Raw genomic sequence first — 16,784 nt, 5'->3', positions numbered from 1 at the left:
CTCTGCTAAATCAGCTGAAGTCTCTAGAGATTTAACTCAGAAACATAGCTCTGTCTGCCTTGCCACAGAGCAGTGTGTTCGCTGTGATTTGTTTTTACAGAGATTTTTTTCCTTCTTTTTTCCCTCTCCTTCCTTTCCCTCCCCTCCTGTGCCATTTCCAGCATGCAAAGACCTAGTGGCTCCTACGCGTGATCGAAAACTGAATACATTTGTGCAGATCACGGTGGTACATCCAGGAGAACAGAACTCAACAAGATATGCAAGCACGGAAATTGTGGAGGTGAGCTCCTTTCTTTGTTCCATCGCCATTAGTCACCAAATACTAAGTTTTCTTTCCTGTTTTTGTTTTTTCAAAGCAAAGCAAGAAGTTTTTGGCATTTAACCAGTGCAAACAGCTACTGCTGCCTGTGAAAGTTCTGCTTTTGCAGAAGGACACACAAAACTTTGTTTGTGCTTTTCAGATATAAATTGAGAAATGTTCCAGGGAACTATTGGTTCTACTTCAATTTACAACAAAACAAAAATGTAGTAAATATGGGGTTTGCTGAAGAAAACATTAGTACACCCTATGTACTCAGTTATCTATGTCTTCTGAAACACAGCACTTTGTACTTCATGAAAAATGTATGCTACATTTTTTACTATAATATTTTTAGGCATAACTTATTGGAGCAAACATTGCATGATGGGGCTTTGAATAATGTATTTCTTTCTCCAGAATATTACTTCCAGGAGCAAAAAAAATGGATTTTCCATTACCAGTATTTAAAGAAGCTTTGGTATATGTTTGTTAGGCAAGAAAGCAAAATCTTTCCCCATGAAACTGCATCCACATTCATTTCTAGTCATTAAAGTAGATTGCCTGATACATCCAAGGAATGCTTCTTGAGTGATCTTCAGGCTGCTAATTCATGATTTGAACTACCAGGATTCCTAAAACTATGACTCAAATAGCCTATAACACAGCAGGATGGGTCAATGCAGACTGCCTGACGTGTTGTACTGCATTTGTTGGAACAGACTATTCAGGCACAAGTTGAATCCTTTCCTTTTATAGATCGGCTAGGGTTCTGGACAGCACCTTAGGCATGTTCAAGCTCTTTATTTTATCTTCCCTTTGCATGCCAGCAATGGTCCCTGAATCAGCTGTAAAACTATTAAAACAAGGTTAAAACTCACAAAACTATAAAATAATAAAACTGCTGTATAGAGTAAAGCCAGTCTCCAAAAAGAGCTACTGTAGGTATTCTGAATGGGATTTCGTACTATATTTCTTTGAACAGTAGACATCCATGCACTATCACAGGCTGCTCCTGAAAGTCTGTTTGTTTTCAGAAGCAGTTTGCTATGTGGAAACGAATACTTTTTTTTTAAGAAGGAAAAAAAATCTCATTGTACGTGCAGAACTAGTTGCATTCTACTTTGGATCCCAGTATACAGTAAGATCATAACTAGCAAACATACACAGCAAGGGAACACCCCAACGGTCACATCTGAAAGACTGGCTGACAACAGTTCTTTTTTGTGATCTCTGTGCAACACACATGTGGGCTCTGCCAGTATGGAGCCTCGATTGGGAACTTAGTATAGCTGAGGAGTTTTGGGTGGGAATCTCCCCCAACCATCCTAGTGCACATGTCCCTAGTGGCTTCCCGCCTATTCCCTCAGTTCTCTTTCAACCACCATTGTGCCAGCCTTGTGAGGAACTTTTTTCACTACTGTATTTCTTCGATTGTAAGAAGCCATCGATTGTAAGACGCACACTAATTTCAGTACCACCAACAAAAAAAACCACCCTAAGACACACCCGCGATTCTAAGACGCACCCCAATTTTAGAGATGTTTATATGGGGGGGAAAAGTACGTCTTAGAATCGAAGAAATAGGGTAGTTCACGATTTCCTGAGATAAACCAGAACTCGCTGAGGCAAATTCTTGTTTTTTTCTTCTTTCTTTCTTTGTCTATCCTATCGGTTTTCTGATTTTCATGTGTTTTCCTTTACTCTGTTTTTGCTTGCAGTCCTGGATAGATAGATAGATAGATAGATAGATAGATAGATAGATAGATAGATAGATAGGATATATAGCCCTTCAGGGCCCTTTTTTGAAAGTGTGCCCATCTCAGTAGTAAGCTTCCCCCAACAGACATTTGCTGTACCTTTTTGGTCACAAGCTGGAGGCTTATTCATTTTGTTAAGCAGGCGAGATGCAATCGAAACACCAGATTTTGTGGTTACAACTCCGTGATTGGATGAGAACAGCTTCTGTGGCTAAGAAAAATGAAAAAGTGAGGGAGGGGTGGAAAGGCTTGCTTGAGCTCTTAATAGCTTATAGCAGCCTTCCCCAACTTGGAGCCCTTCAGGTGTGTTGGACTGCAGCACCCATTATTGTATGCCGGGATCCCAAAGATCCCAGCATGGGGCCCAAAGTCCCATTGGCCCTGCTGGCTGGGAATAATGGGAGTTGTAGTTCAACACATGTCGAGGGCATCAGGGTAGGGAAAACAGGCAGATAGTATTTTGAAGCAGGCTAACTGGAACCCTGAACAAGAGCTCTTCTGTTATTTTTTTTGAGTGGGAAGCAGGGGTATTAATGCATTGCAATGTTATGTTGCAGCTTATAAATATATTTACAGTATTGGTATTCCTTTTTATCACTTTGATAAGAACAAAGGACTTAAATAATTGTTACATTTTTCCATCATAGGGCTTTCAGGTGAAAAGGGCTTGTTCAAAAACATAAATTTGGAACCATTTAAACATAAACACCCCCTTTCAAACTTCTTGTACCATGGTGGTAGTCAGAAACAAAACAGAACAACATCTTGCATGTTGATACTATTTATCCTTCCCTCCCTTCATGGTGTTCAGGACAGCACAAATCTCCTTCTTCATTTTGTCCTCACAACAATGCTGTGAAAGATAGTCACATGTTAAGCTGAAGAGAGATTTGACCTCCCTGGTGCTAATTCAAAATTCTAGCCATGCTGGCTGCCATGCTGGCTCTGAATTATGGAAGTTATAGTCTAACTCATTTGGAGGGCACTGGGTTTTGGAAGGCTGCTCTAGCCTTGTAATATACTGATCCTCTTTGGGGAGGGCTGTAGCTCAGTGGTAGAGCACAGGTTTGGCATGCAGAGATTCCCAGTGTTTGATTCCCAGGTTTGATTCCCAGGTTTGATTCCCAGTGTCTCCAGGTAGGGTTGGAGTGCTGCTTTCAGTCAGTGTTGAAAATGCTGGGCTTAGATAGACCAGTGTTCTGACTGGAAGGCAGCTTCCTATGTTCTTATATTGCGTTCAGAAAAAGTCCAGTTTTAATTATTTAAGCTGAACTTGCAAAAGCTAGGTACCATCCAAGGGGTGGTGCTGAGTCTAAAGTATGTCTATACCTCATGGTTTCTGCCCTAGAAAACTCTTGTCCCAGGGCCTTGCTAGACCAGGCGTTAGCGCGCTTTGAGGCCCGGTTTCCCTGCTGTGCGTCCACATAACGCACAGGGGAATCCGGGCCCAGGCAGTGCTAAAGCATCCCTTAACGCGCCATAAGCAAAGTCGCTTATGGCGCACTTTTTCTGCAGCCCCGGCCTGAGGCTGGGGCTGTGGAACGTCTAGCGACTTCCGTGGCTTTTTGCGGCTACTCGCTTACTCACCCCGGGGGGGGGGATCCCGGGGGGGAGAGGGGCAGGGGGAAGGCCAGACCCGCCAGGAGAGAGGGGGGGAAGCTGGACATCAGCGATGGCAAGGGAGAGGGGGAGAAGATTGGGGACGGCGATGGCAAGGGAGAGGGGGAGAAGATCGGGGATGGGATCGGGGATGGCGGATGGGGGAGGACGAGCAAGCAGGCAGGGGGGCATGGGAAGGGATCAGGAGCGGATGGGGGGGTTTAAGTAAAAGAAAGGCTCTTACCTTCTCCGGAGTCTTCAGGCGCACGTGGCCCCTTTAACAAAAAAATAAATAAATGGCCAACGCTGCAGGGCTTCCAGAGTCCCTGCGCGTCGGCCGTCTAGGAGGCGGGGCGGCGCGCGTTAAAGTTAGCGTGCCGTCGCCCCGCCTCCAGGCCGGCTCAGCCGGCCTGGTCTAACAAGGCCCCCAGAGAAGCTGTGCCTTTCTGCAGTTTCTGTATGGTGAGACAAAAGCATTCAGGGCATGCCCAAATGCACTGCTATTATACCTATATTCCATATTCCAGAGCTGAGAGTTAGAATTAGAAATAACTTCACATGAAAGTCCTGATGAGCCTGGCTGAAACTTTAAATTCCATTCCCATCATAAAAGGAACATATGTGATGGAATGCCTCTCCTGACATGACCCTACCTGTACACTGTGCTCAACATCTAAGGTCCTCCTCCGGGAGGTGCCTACTCTGAGGGAAGCTTGGAGGACGGCAACAAGAGACAGGTCCTTTTCTATGGTGGCTGCCCAATTGTGGAACAATCTCCCTGATGAGTCCTGCCTGGTGCCGACATTGTTATCTTTTCTGTGCCAGGTCGACTTTTCTCTTCTCCCAGGCATTTAGCAATATGTAATTGGCCTGGGTTTGTTTTTGTGGGTTTAAATTTTTGTATATTGTTTTTAAGTGTTTTTATCCTATGTAAACAGCCCGGAGAGCTTTGGCTATGGGGCGGTATACAAATGTAATAAATAATAAATAATATGTGTGCATTTCATCTATGAAAATGCCCATACAGGTTCATATTGATTAAGCTTGACTACTTGACAAAATACTTTAAAAACACAAATGTTTATTGATTTTTCATAGATCAAATATCGTTCAGTCTGCAGCTTAACTTTCAATCTAGGCACTTGGCCTGAAGGTCAAGATGTCATCTGGTCATTGTTGACATCCTGTTTCTGCCCTGCTTCAATGACAACCTTTGGCTTTGTTGACTCTGGTCTTCCTGGTTTTCTGGTTTTTGTTAATCCTGTGGAAAGCCAGCTACATTGTGCTTTCTTCCCCTCTGCTATTACATTAATTGAACACAAAGATCAAGAGGTATGCAGTCGGAGGAAGAAATGAACATCTGTATATTTAATGAAGTGAGCGGAATTGTGAGATTCCTGTCTTCAGTTCCCTCACAGCTATCTCTGCTTCTGTCTAGTGCCTCCTGTATTTCTTAGTTCTTTTGCATGAATTGTAGCATGTGACTACTTAAATGAAGTGCCTGTGCATTTATATGGCTTAGATTATGAATGAACGAGTGAATTGCTGTTCCTAATTAGAGGAATGCTGCTATATGATGACACAATCGCCTGGGGTGGTTAGTGGTCATGAACTCAACTTCTGCATCCTGAAACATTTCTCTTCACTTTGAGAGCTATTACATTTTGTGTTCCTGGCTCTGGCAATTGGCAATACAAATCTGTCTTTACTGTTTCAGAAATACTGCCTTTTGAAATCCCATAGCTATTGTGCCATTGACCATAATTGAATGCAGCATGGTACGCAGCTGCTACCTTGCTAAATCTCAGCTATGTGCTTGTGCTATGCAGGGAACAAGAGACCCACTGTTTCTGACTGGCGTGACGTTCCCACCAGATTACCCTATCTATGAGGAGACCAAAATAAAACTAACCGTCTATGATGTCAAGGATAAATCTCAAGACACGGTAGGTACCTTGCCACTTCTTTCGCTAAACTACCGTATTGCATGATGGTGTATGATCGATCTTTTCACGGGTTGCTTTTGATCCTTGCCATTCCTTTGATTCTTTTTTTAAAATTATTTTTATTCTTTTCATGGGTTGCTTTTGCCGGACTTACTAAATTGTGGTATGAGTCAGAGAAAAGAAGGGGTTAAGACTGTGTTGTTTTTCTGTTAATGGTGAATGGCAGCATATGGAATAGATTGAGATAAGAAGGGAATAAAGAAAATAACTTCTCAAGAAATCTGTTACTGATCATAGAATTCTATTCATGTTACAAATGGACAATACTGAAGCCTGATACCTACATTCTGAGAGAGAAGGGGATAATAAAATTATGGTATAATCATTCCCACATTGAGGCTCATATTCTTATAGACCAACTGTCAAGAGTTTTAGGTTTTGTATATATTACACAGTAAGAAGTATTTAAATAAGAATTGCTTAGCAATATATATTCAACAGCTGCACTATAGTTTGTTCATTTAGTTTTAGCTTTTCCACCCCAAAGGTTTGAAGCAGGTAAGCAATTCTTAGTTTTAAAAATATTTCAATATAGTTTTATTCCCTGCTATAGTTAATATTAGAACAGGTCTTTTTTTAAAAAACCCAAAACCCAGACAACACAACAGAGCAGGGACATTATGATACTTTTGGGATGCTTTATATGTGTGTGAGTGTGTGTATCTAGCTGTTATGTGGAATCAAATCTTTGACTGAACAAATTACATTTGTATTCAGTTTTGCATTTGTATGTGTATTAGATTTTGTGAAATCTTTATGGACTAGATTTTGTGAAAGATTAAGGTCAGTAGATATTGCACTGGAAGAATATTGGATTCCTTAGAACTGTTTTCAGAAGTGTGGTATATTTAAATTTAGGGAACTTAGCAGTTTTGATGTTAATACTTTTAGGCCCCTTCCAACTCTACTATTCTACTTTGAATTGCTAGATCCTGGTTTACAGAAGTACTAGTATTTTTATGCAAATAAAGCCATTTAAGGAATTGTTACAGGAGATGAGTGTGTCTTTCTGAGTGTGTGTATTGCTATGAAAAACGTTACTTAAAAGATCATGAATGGGAACACACATTCTTCAAAACCAAAAAACAGAGCATAGTGACTACAACAACTTTCAACTCCCCTCAGTGTCATGCAGCATGGCTAAGAATCCTGGAAGATTTAGACAAAAACATCTGGAGGGTACCAGGCTGGATAACAGCATTACTCTGGGATTACGGTGATGTCTTTTCAATACCTTATCATCATTCTCTGGTCCTTCCTGATAGTCGTTTGGGAGCATGTTTATGGTTTGCTAGTCAACTGCAATGTTCTTGTTTCTCCTTCAAAAAGAAAAGGCCACTGACTGAGGCTGGAACATTGCGTCAACAAGCAATTGAACCTTAAAATAAGCTGAGAGGCAGAGTTATGGTTCCCCAGTCTTTGTCTACGGTTTAATGTAAAGATTGACTGTATTTGATATTTACATCTGGTGTAAAAAATATTACCTGATCTATGAAAGTTGCCAGAGTTGATTCCGTTTAATGCTGATGGTCAAATTAGTGTAAAAAAAAAAGTTTAATCTATAACAATGAAAGGTGTGGACTACCGTTTTCTTTGGAATCATTCCATTGGTGTCAGGTATTCTTTCTGAATTAGCCTGCAGCTATAATTTTAAAACTAGAAGGAGAAGCTATGCATTCAAAGCAATGGAAGACATGGCTTTCTGAAAAATCTGCATTAACATGTGTTTCCACATTACAAATATTTTCTTCTTGTATTGCCAGAAGCTATCTTGCTGTCTCTGAAAGTCTATAGTCGATTTTTTCCCTTAATATTTTGGTTGCAGATCTTCATTAGATTATTGTAATAGAAAATGTGGATTTAAAAACAGGGATAGGCAGAAGGTAGATTTCTGGGTGATTTGCAGTAGATCATCAAGGATCTCCAACTCTCAATTGTTTACCAGCAGCAATTTGGGCCTCTAAATTAGACTGCTCCAATCTGTAGTAGCTTGGATGTATTTGTGTGTGCCGGTCATCCCATTCTGGCTGATGTGGTGCAGTAGATATGATTTGGTCGCTTGAAACACAGATGATCTTGTAATAATTAGGAGGGTACCTGGGCATATTTCACTTGCCACAGGGCAGTGGGGAGTTGATTGTCAAAGACCATTCCTTGGACTCTGGATGAATATCAGCTCCTTGTGCTAGGGCAGCCCTCCGGATGTCTTGGCTGCAACTCTCTTGGGGAAAGCTGTGCTAGGGGATTCCCAATTAGTCCTTTGAGCTGTCCGTTTCCTGTGGCAGCACAGCAAAATCATTTGCTCAGCAAAGAGTGTGTAAGTTGCTGCCAAGGCTCATTAAAACACAGCCACACAAATGAAGAATATGGCAAACGCCCCCCACCTCCAAAAGGGAGAAGAGAATGCCTTTTAAAAACACCCCAAACCTTGATAGCTCCCTTGCACTTCCTTATATTTTCTCAATAAAATGTTATCCATCCACACCATCAACAATAAAGTACTTAAAATTTATGTGACTTTGGTGCTATCAACAGAGCATAAAACAAAACACCAGGCTTATAAAACTGTTTTTTGTTATAGCTCCCCAAGCCCTACAGCTATCCTTCTGATGTCTTGCAGGTTTCTTATCTCAGGACATCTCTATAATGTTTGTCAATTTCATGCAAGTTTCTTCTCCAAAGAAATGGTGGAGGAAAGGGAAAGCAAATCCCTCCCACCCTTTAAAAAATGTCCCTTGAACAAAAAAGGGCTGCACCTATCCTTCTGAAATTAGGTCACTTACCTAGGGGCAGCTCTCTGGTGTACAGTCGTGTGAAAAAGTACACCCTCTTGGAGTTGTATGATTTTACATATCAGGACATAATAACAATCATCTGTTCCTTAGCAGGTCTAAAAATTAGGTAAATACAACCTCAGATGAACAACAACACATGACATATTACACCGTGTCATGATTTATTTAACAGAAATAAAGCCAAAATGGAGAAGCCAAGTGTGAAAAAGTAAGTACACCCTTACTGCTTCCATAGGAATTAAGATGCTAAGTAGCAGACAGTTTCTGCTAATCAAATGCCCATGATTAATTGATCATCAGCAAGTATGACCACCTCTATAAAAGCCAAAGTTTTTTCAGTTTGCTGGTCTGGAGCATCCAGGTGTGTGTTAACACAATGCCAAGGAGGAAAGACATCAGCAATAATCTTAGAGAAGCAATTGCTGCTGCCCATCAATCTGGGAAGGGTTATAAGGCCATTTCCAAACAATTTAAAGTCCATAATTCTACAGTGAGAAAGATGATTCAAAAGTGGAAAACATTCAAGACTGTTGCCAATCTTCCCAGGAGAGGACGTCCCAGCAAAATCACCCCAAGGTCAGACCATGCAATGCTCAGAGAAATTGCAAAAAACCCAAGAGTTACATCTCAGACTCTACAGGCCTCAGTGAGCATGTTAAATGTTAAAGTACATGACAGTACAATTAGAAAAAGACTGAACAAGTATGGTTTGTTTGGAAGGGTTGCCAGGAGAAAGCCTCTTCTCTCTAAAAAGAACGTGGCAGCACGGCTTAGGTTTGCAAAGTTGCATCTGAACAAACCACAAGACTTCTGGAACAATGTCCTTTGGACAGACGAGACAAAAGTGGAGATGTTTGGCCACAATGCACAGCGCCATGTTTGGCGAAAACTAAACACAGCATATCAGCACAAACACCTCATACCAACTGTCAAGCACAGTGGTGGAAGGATGATGATTTGGGCTTGTTTTGCAGCCACAGGACCTGGGAACCTTGCAGTCATTGAGTCGACCATGAGCACCTCTGTATACCAAAGTATTCTAGAGTCAAATGTGAGGCCATCTGTCCGACAGCTAAAGCTTGGCCGAAATTGGGTCATGCAACAGGACAATGATCCCAAGCACACCAGCAAATCTACAACAGAATGGCTGAAAAAGAAAAGAATCAGGGTGTTGCAATGGCCCAGTCAGAGTCCAGACCTTAACCCAATTGAAATGCTGTGGCGGGACCTTAAGAGAGCTGTGCATAAACAAATGCCCTCAAACCTCAATGAACTGAAGCAATGTTGTAAAGAAGAGTGGGCCAAAATTCCACCACAACGATGTGAGAGACTGATAAAGTCATACAGAAAACGATTACTTCAAGTTATTGCTGCTAAAGGTGGTTCTACAAGCTATTGAATCATAAGGTGTACTTACTTTTTCACACATGGTTTCTCCATTTTGGCTTTATTTCTGTTAAATAAATCATGGCATGGTGTAATATCTCATGCGTTGTTGTTCATCAGAGGTTGTATTTACCTAATTTTTAGACCTGCTAAGGAACAGATGATTGTTATTATGTCCTGATATGTAAAATCATACAACTCCAAGAGGGTGTACTTTCTTTTTCACACGACTGTATGTTATTTTCATACAAAGTTGCTCCCGGAAAACACATGGGTGGGGGGGAACCAAATCAACCCCAAAAGCAGGAGAAGGCGGACAAAGGGATTCCAGAGGATTCTGTTTGGGGATGGGAGATGGGGGTGGTAGAACTCATTGAGCTTTCATCAGCTCCCCCCACTCAGAGGGAAACAAACCAAACAAACAGTTTGTTTTGTTTCCCTCTGAGATAGTTAGCAGAAGGCATTTGCTCAAATTGCAGTCAAAATTTGTGCCAATTTTAGCCCTAATTGACACAAAATATAGAAGCAATTTGCACAGATTTCTTTTTACACAAGTGGTTTTTGTTTTTTGTTTTTTAAAAAAAAGCTCCCAGGTTTTGGGAAAAGCCGCACAGCTCCTCCTGCAAATGCAAGCCGAGTCTGGTGCTCATCAGGAGCCTGTCTGTCCAGAACGGTAGCAGCAGGTAGCTTCTGTGCAGCAGCAGCAGCAGCCATGCAGTGCATTACTTGCACGTGCAACACTTATCTGGGTCACCCACTTGACTCAGGTGTTGGGGCTTAGCCCAGTACCTGCAGCAGCAGCCCAGACCACTTGCTGAGCTCAGTGGAGTAGCAGCAGCTTGCTACAGGAACAGTCAATGCTTCAGAAGAAGGAGCCATAGCTCAGCAGTCAATTCCTTGAAAGGGCGACAGCTCAGTGGGAGAGCACATGCGTATTATGCAGAAGGCATAATAAGCATGCTCTTATTTGTGGGAGATTCAGGACAGATAAAAGGAAGTACTTCTTCATACTGCTGATAGTTAAACTATGGAATTTACTACCACAAGGTGTAGTGATGGCCACCAATTTAGATGGCTTTAAAAGGGGATTGGATACATTCTGTGAGTAGAAGGCTATCAATGGCTACTAGACTTGATGGCTATGTGCTACCTTCGGTATCAGAGGCAGTAAGCCTGTATACACCAGTTGCTGGGAAACATGGCTGGGAGGGTGCTGTTGCACCGGTGTCCTGCTGGTGGGTTTCTGGTTGACAGCTGGTTGGCCACTGTGTGAACAGAGTGCTGGACTGGATGGACCCTTGGTCAGATCCAGCATGGATGGCTCTTCTGATGTTCTAAGGCACCAGCTCCAGTCTCTGGCATCTCCAGTTAAAAGGACCAGGTAACAAGTGATGGGAAAGATGCTCTTCCTGAGAACCTGGAAAGATGCTCTTCCTGAGAGCAGACATTACTGGGTGTGATGGGCTGGTCTAACATGATACAAGGCATCATCCTATGTTCCAGACATGATAACCAAATATGAGTATTGCAATTCAGGAAGCAAGGGAAGGAACTGGAATTTGAGAGGGGAGGAGGAAGGGAGAGCATGGAGGAGGGAGCGTGTGAGCTTGGGGCTCAGCCTTGATAGCCAAATGTGTGAACTGGACCACAAGTATTTGTTTCCATGTACAGAAATATAACCTCTAACTTTTCATAGCAGGGCATGCTGGTAGGAGGAAGGATGGCTTGATCATCCTGGTTCTTCCACTGATTTTTCTGCCTGGTGCATTGCATCCATCTGTCAGGGATGCTTTAGGGTGGATTCCTGCATTGAGCAGGGGGTTGGATTCGATGGCCTTGCTGGCCCCTTCCAACTCTGCTATTCTATGATTCTGTGACTCACATAACATTTGCCATGTGTAAAGCGATGAAAGCAATGTCGATGAAAGCAATGTTGCTTGTGATTCTTTATCAGAGTTCTGCAGTTATTTAAATAGCTGAGAGCTCTTAATCTACGTGACAAAGCAGAGGGGTAGGATTCTATAGGCTGGCACTTCTTGTGCAGAGTTTAGAGGTGTTAAAAAAATAACCTCTGTTTGGACATAGTTAACAACTGGAACTCATAGGGGACTTGTAAACTCTGAACTGCCATTCTGTTGCTGCCTTGCCAGAGCAATCAATGAGGAAGTGGCAGAAAAGGTGACGGAGATGAAGCGCAGCCCTCTGACTTCTTGGTCTCTCGAAGGTTTTAGTTCTCCCAGAAGAGAACAAATAGAACAGCACAGCAAGTAGTTGGCAAAGACTTCTATAAAGCTAAAAGTTAAAACAAAATTACTTGCTCTACCTTCCTTTAAAAATGTTGATATTTTTAATAATGAAGCCCCATCAGCAAGTATTTCCTATTTAGCTTTTGGCTAGTTTGCATCTTTAAAAAATAAAAATATATAACAAATTTAGCAAAAATGCCCTTTTAAAGAGAGGAGGCAAAAGTGCACCTTGGGGTCCTCTGGTAAAGTGGTATTTAAAATGACGTTTGAAGCCAATCCAAGTTGTTCTGCATTTTCTGTATGGGTGTTGGTCTATATCATTAAACCACTACACCGTTTGGCAAAATTTTCCCTGTCTGCTTTAACAGCCCCAAGGTTGGAAAGCGAGGCTGTAGATGAGGTTGGAAAGAAGTTAACAGATTTGTTGTGGCTTGCAGAGCATTAGAACATTTGTGGTTTGCAGAGCATTGTTGGAAACAATTTTTAGAGCGGAGATACAGGTTACACTAAACACATAGTGTGTAGCTGAAGCTTGTCTCTTTTTTCACTCTAGTGTAGTGTATGCAGCGCCTATTCAGAATTAGACCACATTTTTTATCAAAATTAAAAAAGGAGGAAAAGTCTCCGTTAGCATCAGGAAAAAATGATGAGGGGGGAAGGTTTAAACCTCTCCTCCCAGAGCATGGTAGTCCCAGGCCATAGCTAGACCTAAGGTTTATCCCAGGATCATCCCGGGTTCATCCTTGCCTGAGCGCTGGATGCCCTGTGTTGCACTTAGATGAACAGGTTCGACAACAGGACAATCCTGGGAAACTTAGGTCTAGCTACGGCCCCAATCTGAATCAGGCCATGCATGTTTACACTACATTAAAAACGAGAGAGAGAGAGAGAGAGGGAGAGGGAGAGAGAAGCCAGGGATTGAACCAGGGGCCTTCTGAATTGAAGGCAGATGCTCTACCACTAAGCCATGACCCTTACAATCTAAGGTCAGCCTTCAGTGCTGGCAAAATCCATCAAAGTTTGATTCCCGCTATCCATCTTGTTTTCTTCCTGCATGTCATCTGTCTCTCTGTGTTGCATTCTATATACTTTTTCTTATTCTTCTTTTAAATCTTTGAGGCTCAAAGTATTACATTCAGCTCAGATGCTGAGTCCTTGTGCTCTGTTCACTGCAAACTTGATCAGACAAGACCCACAGTAGAGTTGCTGTTCTCAGTCGCTCATTTTATAACTTTCCTTGTGTGAAACCTAATCTTTGGCTTAAACTAACATCTGTTAATCAACAACTGCAAGTAACTACATGCATTTTTGTTCCATATTGTTCTGGAATATATTGTGTTATAGTTTCTGTTAGTATATTGAGTTTCGTTTTCAGTTCACTGGTCTATTCTAACAATTTGCCTTGAAAATCCATTTTTTCTTCCTTTGAGATATTTTATTTATTTATTTATTTATTTATTTATTTATTTATTACATTTTTATACCGCCCAATAGCCGAAGCTCTTACCATCTCAATTCTTTGCCACTTACTGGAGGTCAAGCATTTTTTACACTGTTAATCCTAGCAAACTCTTACATCTGTTACACATAATTTCTCAAGAAATTTAGCACAATGATATAGATTTGCAGCTTTATAAAAGCACATAAAATGTGTAAAGAATTAATAAATACTTCTTAGAGTGAGTTTGTTTTTTCTCTGTGCATTCATTGTGTACTGCAATGATTGGTTTTCCTTTATTTTTTGACAAGATTTGAAACAAATATACAGGTGAAACTGAAGGTATGTTTAGTCTGGCATCCCTTTTCCCACAGTGGACAACCTGGTACCTTTGGGACGCCCACAAGCAGAGCATGAATGCAATAGCTGTCTCCTCCTGTTGCTTCACAGCAAGTTGTATTCAGTGGTACACTGGCTCTCAATTTATAGCCATTATGGCTAATAGCCATTCATCGATTTGTTCCATAATTATTTGAACTCTTTGTAAGGTACATTGCATTTCACTTTGTTTATACTTGGTACCTAAAGAGAGCTTGCAAAGTAAACTTAACATTAATTTTGTTAATATCGCTGGCCCTATTATTAGGCAGAGTGAGATAGCTGCCTCAGGCAGCAGAAGCTGGGTGCTGCAAGGAGATATTTGAGGACAGAGTTGTGTGTGCCATGTGACCTACCCTGCTGTCCTCAGGTGTGTGGGAAGTCACTCTCATATTAACATTGTTAAAGTAAGTTTCAGCTGGAAGTCTGGTCAACTTCTGGGAGGGGAACTCCATCTTTGCCTCAGGCAGCAAAATGTCTTATGCATTAATGGATAAATATCTCATTAATGCACAATGGAGAAAGGTATTATCTTCAGAAGTGCCTAGCTAGGGAAAAACATCTAAAACTAAATTTTAGTATCTTGGATCACTCACAGTGGAGTGACTAACTGCTAGTTAGGTGGTTTGATTCATGGCAGAAATTGGTTTGGTTTTATCCTTCTTTCTGCCACACCTTGTATGGGCTACATTCCACTTCTTCAATTGCAAACAGGTACTTGAAATACTTCCTGCAATTTTTAGTGCTGTGTTTAATTGGCTGCATATGTCTGTCGTTGCTAAAAGCCCACTGGCCTTCATGCACTGTTCAACACACAACAAGAACCATTTCAAAAATTACTTGTACTCGATAATTAGTCCATCCACAATTTAAACTCTTGTTTCTCAAGATGGGTGAGTTTATGAGCCCAGTTGTTGGATCTGTTGATTGGGCACCTGTTCACAATCACAGTAACACAAAAATGTGTGGTGACTGTAACCCTTGTGATGGTATGCAATAATGGTGAAGCTATTATCCCAAGCACATTATGAAATGCCATTTTTCTTCTTTTTCCTTTTCATCTCTCTAATACCTGTGATAGACAGTCGACCATCTGCTGGGCCTGGTGTTTTCAAGATGTACTTGATGAGATCAAATTACTATCCTCACTGTTTACTGTGCAGAAGAAAGGCGGCTTGGCTTCAGCCCACAAGGATTATGTTCCCACAACAATCTCTAAGCTAGTTTATAGCCTGAACCTTTGAATGTTTGCTCAGATGTATGTCCTACTGGCTTCAGTGGGACACTCTTGAGTACACATAGGAGTGCAACTGTGATTTAGTAGCACAGACCTCATTATACTGTAATCTTCCTTACCATTTTGTTTCATTGCCTAAATTGTTCTTCGAAGACTGTTCCTGATACCCTCAAAACCCTTCTCTCTTCACTTTCAGCACACTGCTTCTTGTCTTCTGTTTAGATTTGCCAAAACACCACAGTTAGCAGAATCTCAGGAAAGCCGTGTCCTCCTGCAATCCTGCAGAGCATTGCTGTCAACAGCAAACCATATCCTGGCTTCCATCTGCTGCCATGTTTATTCTAGCTCCACATGGAGGTGTGACCGTAGGAGCAGGGGGATTACAGAAGGGGCTAATGAGCACAGCGTGGGGAAAGCAGCCATAAGAGCTCCTGTCTGCCACAGCGCACGAGTGTGCTAGCTATTATTGCTGAGCAGAACTAAAACATCAGGAAATAGTATTTGTTAATTTAGATGTTCCAAATGTATCGGGTCATATTCCTTCAGCATTGATGTGATGCTTCAAATAGTCCTACAATATCAATAGGACATTTTCCCAAGGTGATAACTTCAGATAATGGTTCATCATTTTAGTTTTTGTTGCTTAGCATTTGACTGAAAGAGGGTGGGTGGTAGAGATTACTTCTAATTAATGTATTACTTAAATTTAGAGAGGATGCCCATAAGATTTTATTAGATCCATTAACTTTTCCATTTTAACCCCACCCTCAAATTAAGTTGTGTGTCTGTGCAATTAAATGTTGTACCATTTGACTAATAAAAAAGCACACAGTTTAATTACATTAAATTGGGGAAATGTATTACTTCTGCTAACATTATTAATATTGAGAGCACATCCATTACCAAATATTTAGATTTTGTTTGTTTGTTTAGTGTTACGTGATATATAATTAAAGTTGGTGTGTTACGCATCAGTGAGCCTCTCCTGAATTTGTTGAGGACATTCTTAATGAGTTTCTGTATGGAATTATTAACATTATGAATGCACATTACTTTTTAATTAATGTATTCCCACGTTGAAAATAAATGTTCTATGTAGTTTGAAGTATAAAATGTCACAGTTTGTTGGACAATTTACATTGTACCTTACCTCATAATACAAACACTTCAGAACAGTTAGAATTCAGAGCTCCTTTTCCTTTGTGTGCATGTGAAAATAGTTGAGCAAGAGAGTAGTAGACTAGCTTTGCTAGATCACTAGCAAGGCAGCATGGAGGCAGCTGTCAGGTACCAAGATGGAAGTGGGTTGGAGAAGAGAAACAACTGCTTTTGATATAGTGATTTTGCAATCATTGTCAAAAGTATGACTGAAGGTCCCTGGAAATATCAACTAATATAAAATTAGACCCCATAACTTGGGACCTGTGTATTTGAAGGACTATCCTTCTTCCACATGAAGGACTCTTCATTCTTCATTGGAGGCTTTCTATTTTTCTGCTTCTGGAGAGGCCTGCAGCTACAAACCTGAAACCCAGCTAGCCACACACAGTAGCTTGCAAGAGGAGCCCTCCATCTCCTATATACACTCTTACTCTGAGTGGTGGACTGGCTCAGATTAAGAGTGTATATAGGAGATGGAGA

At 41.3% G+C, this 16,784-nt stretch overlaps 1 protein-coding gene across 1 annotated transcript in view; it reads left to right on the top strand.

Moving 5' to 3' along the window:
* The window catches only part of INPP4B (inositol polyphosphate-4-phosphatase type II B), a 257,893-nt gene that overhangs the window by 86,321 nt on the left and 154,788 nt on the right, over positions 1-16,784 (top strand). Inside the window, exons 6-7 of the mRNA XM_063136347.1 lie at positions 162-280; positions 5,487-5,603. Coding sequence (XP_062992417.1) covers positions 162-280; positions 5,487-5,603 — 236 coding nt within the window. The remainder of the gene's footprint in view (positions 1-161; positions 281-5,486; positions 5,604-16,784) is intronic.

Source organism: Elgaria multicarinata, chromosome 10, assembly GCF_023053635.1.
Source record: "Elgaria multicarinata webbii isolate HBS135686 ecotype San Diego chromosome 10, rElgMul1.1.pri, whole genome shotgun sequence".
Lineage (NCBI taxonomy): Eukaryota > Metazoa > Chordata > Lepidosauria > Squamata > Anguidae > Elgaria > Elgaria multicarinata.
Note: the sequence above shows the minus strand (reverse complement) of the source record. Positions and strands in the feature narration are given on the sequence as shown.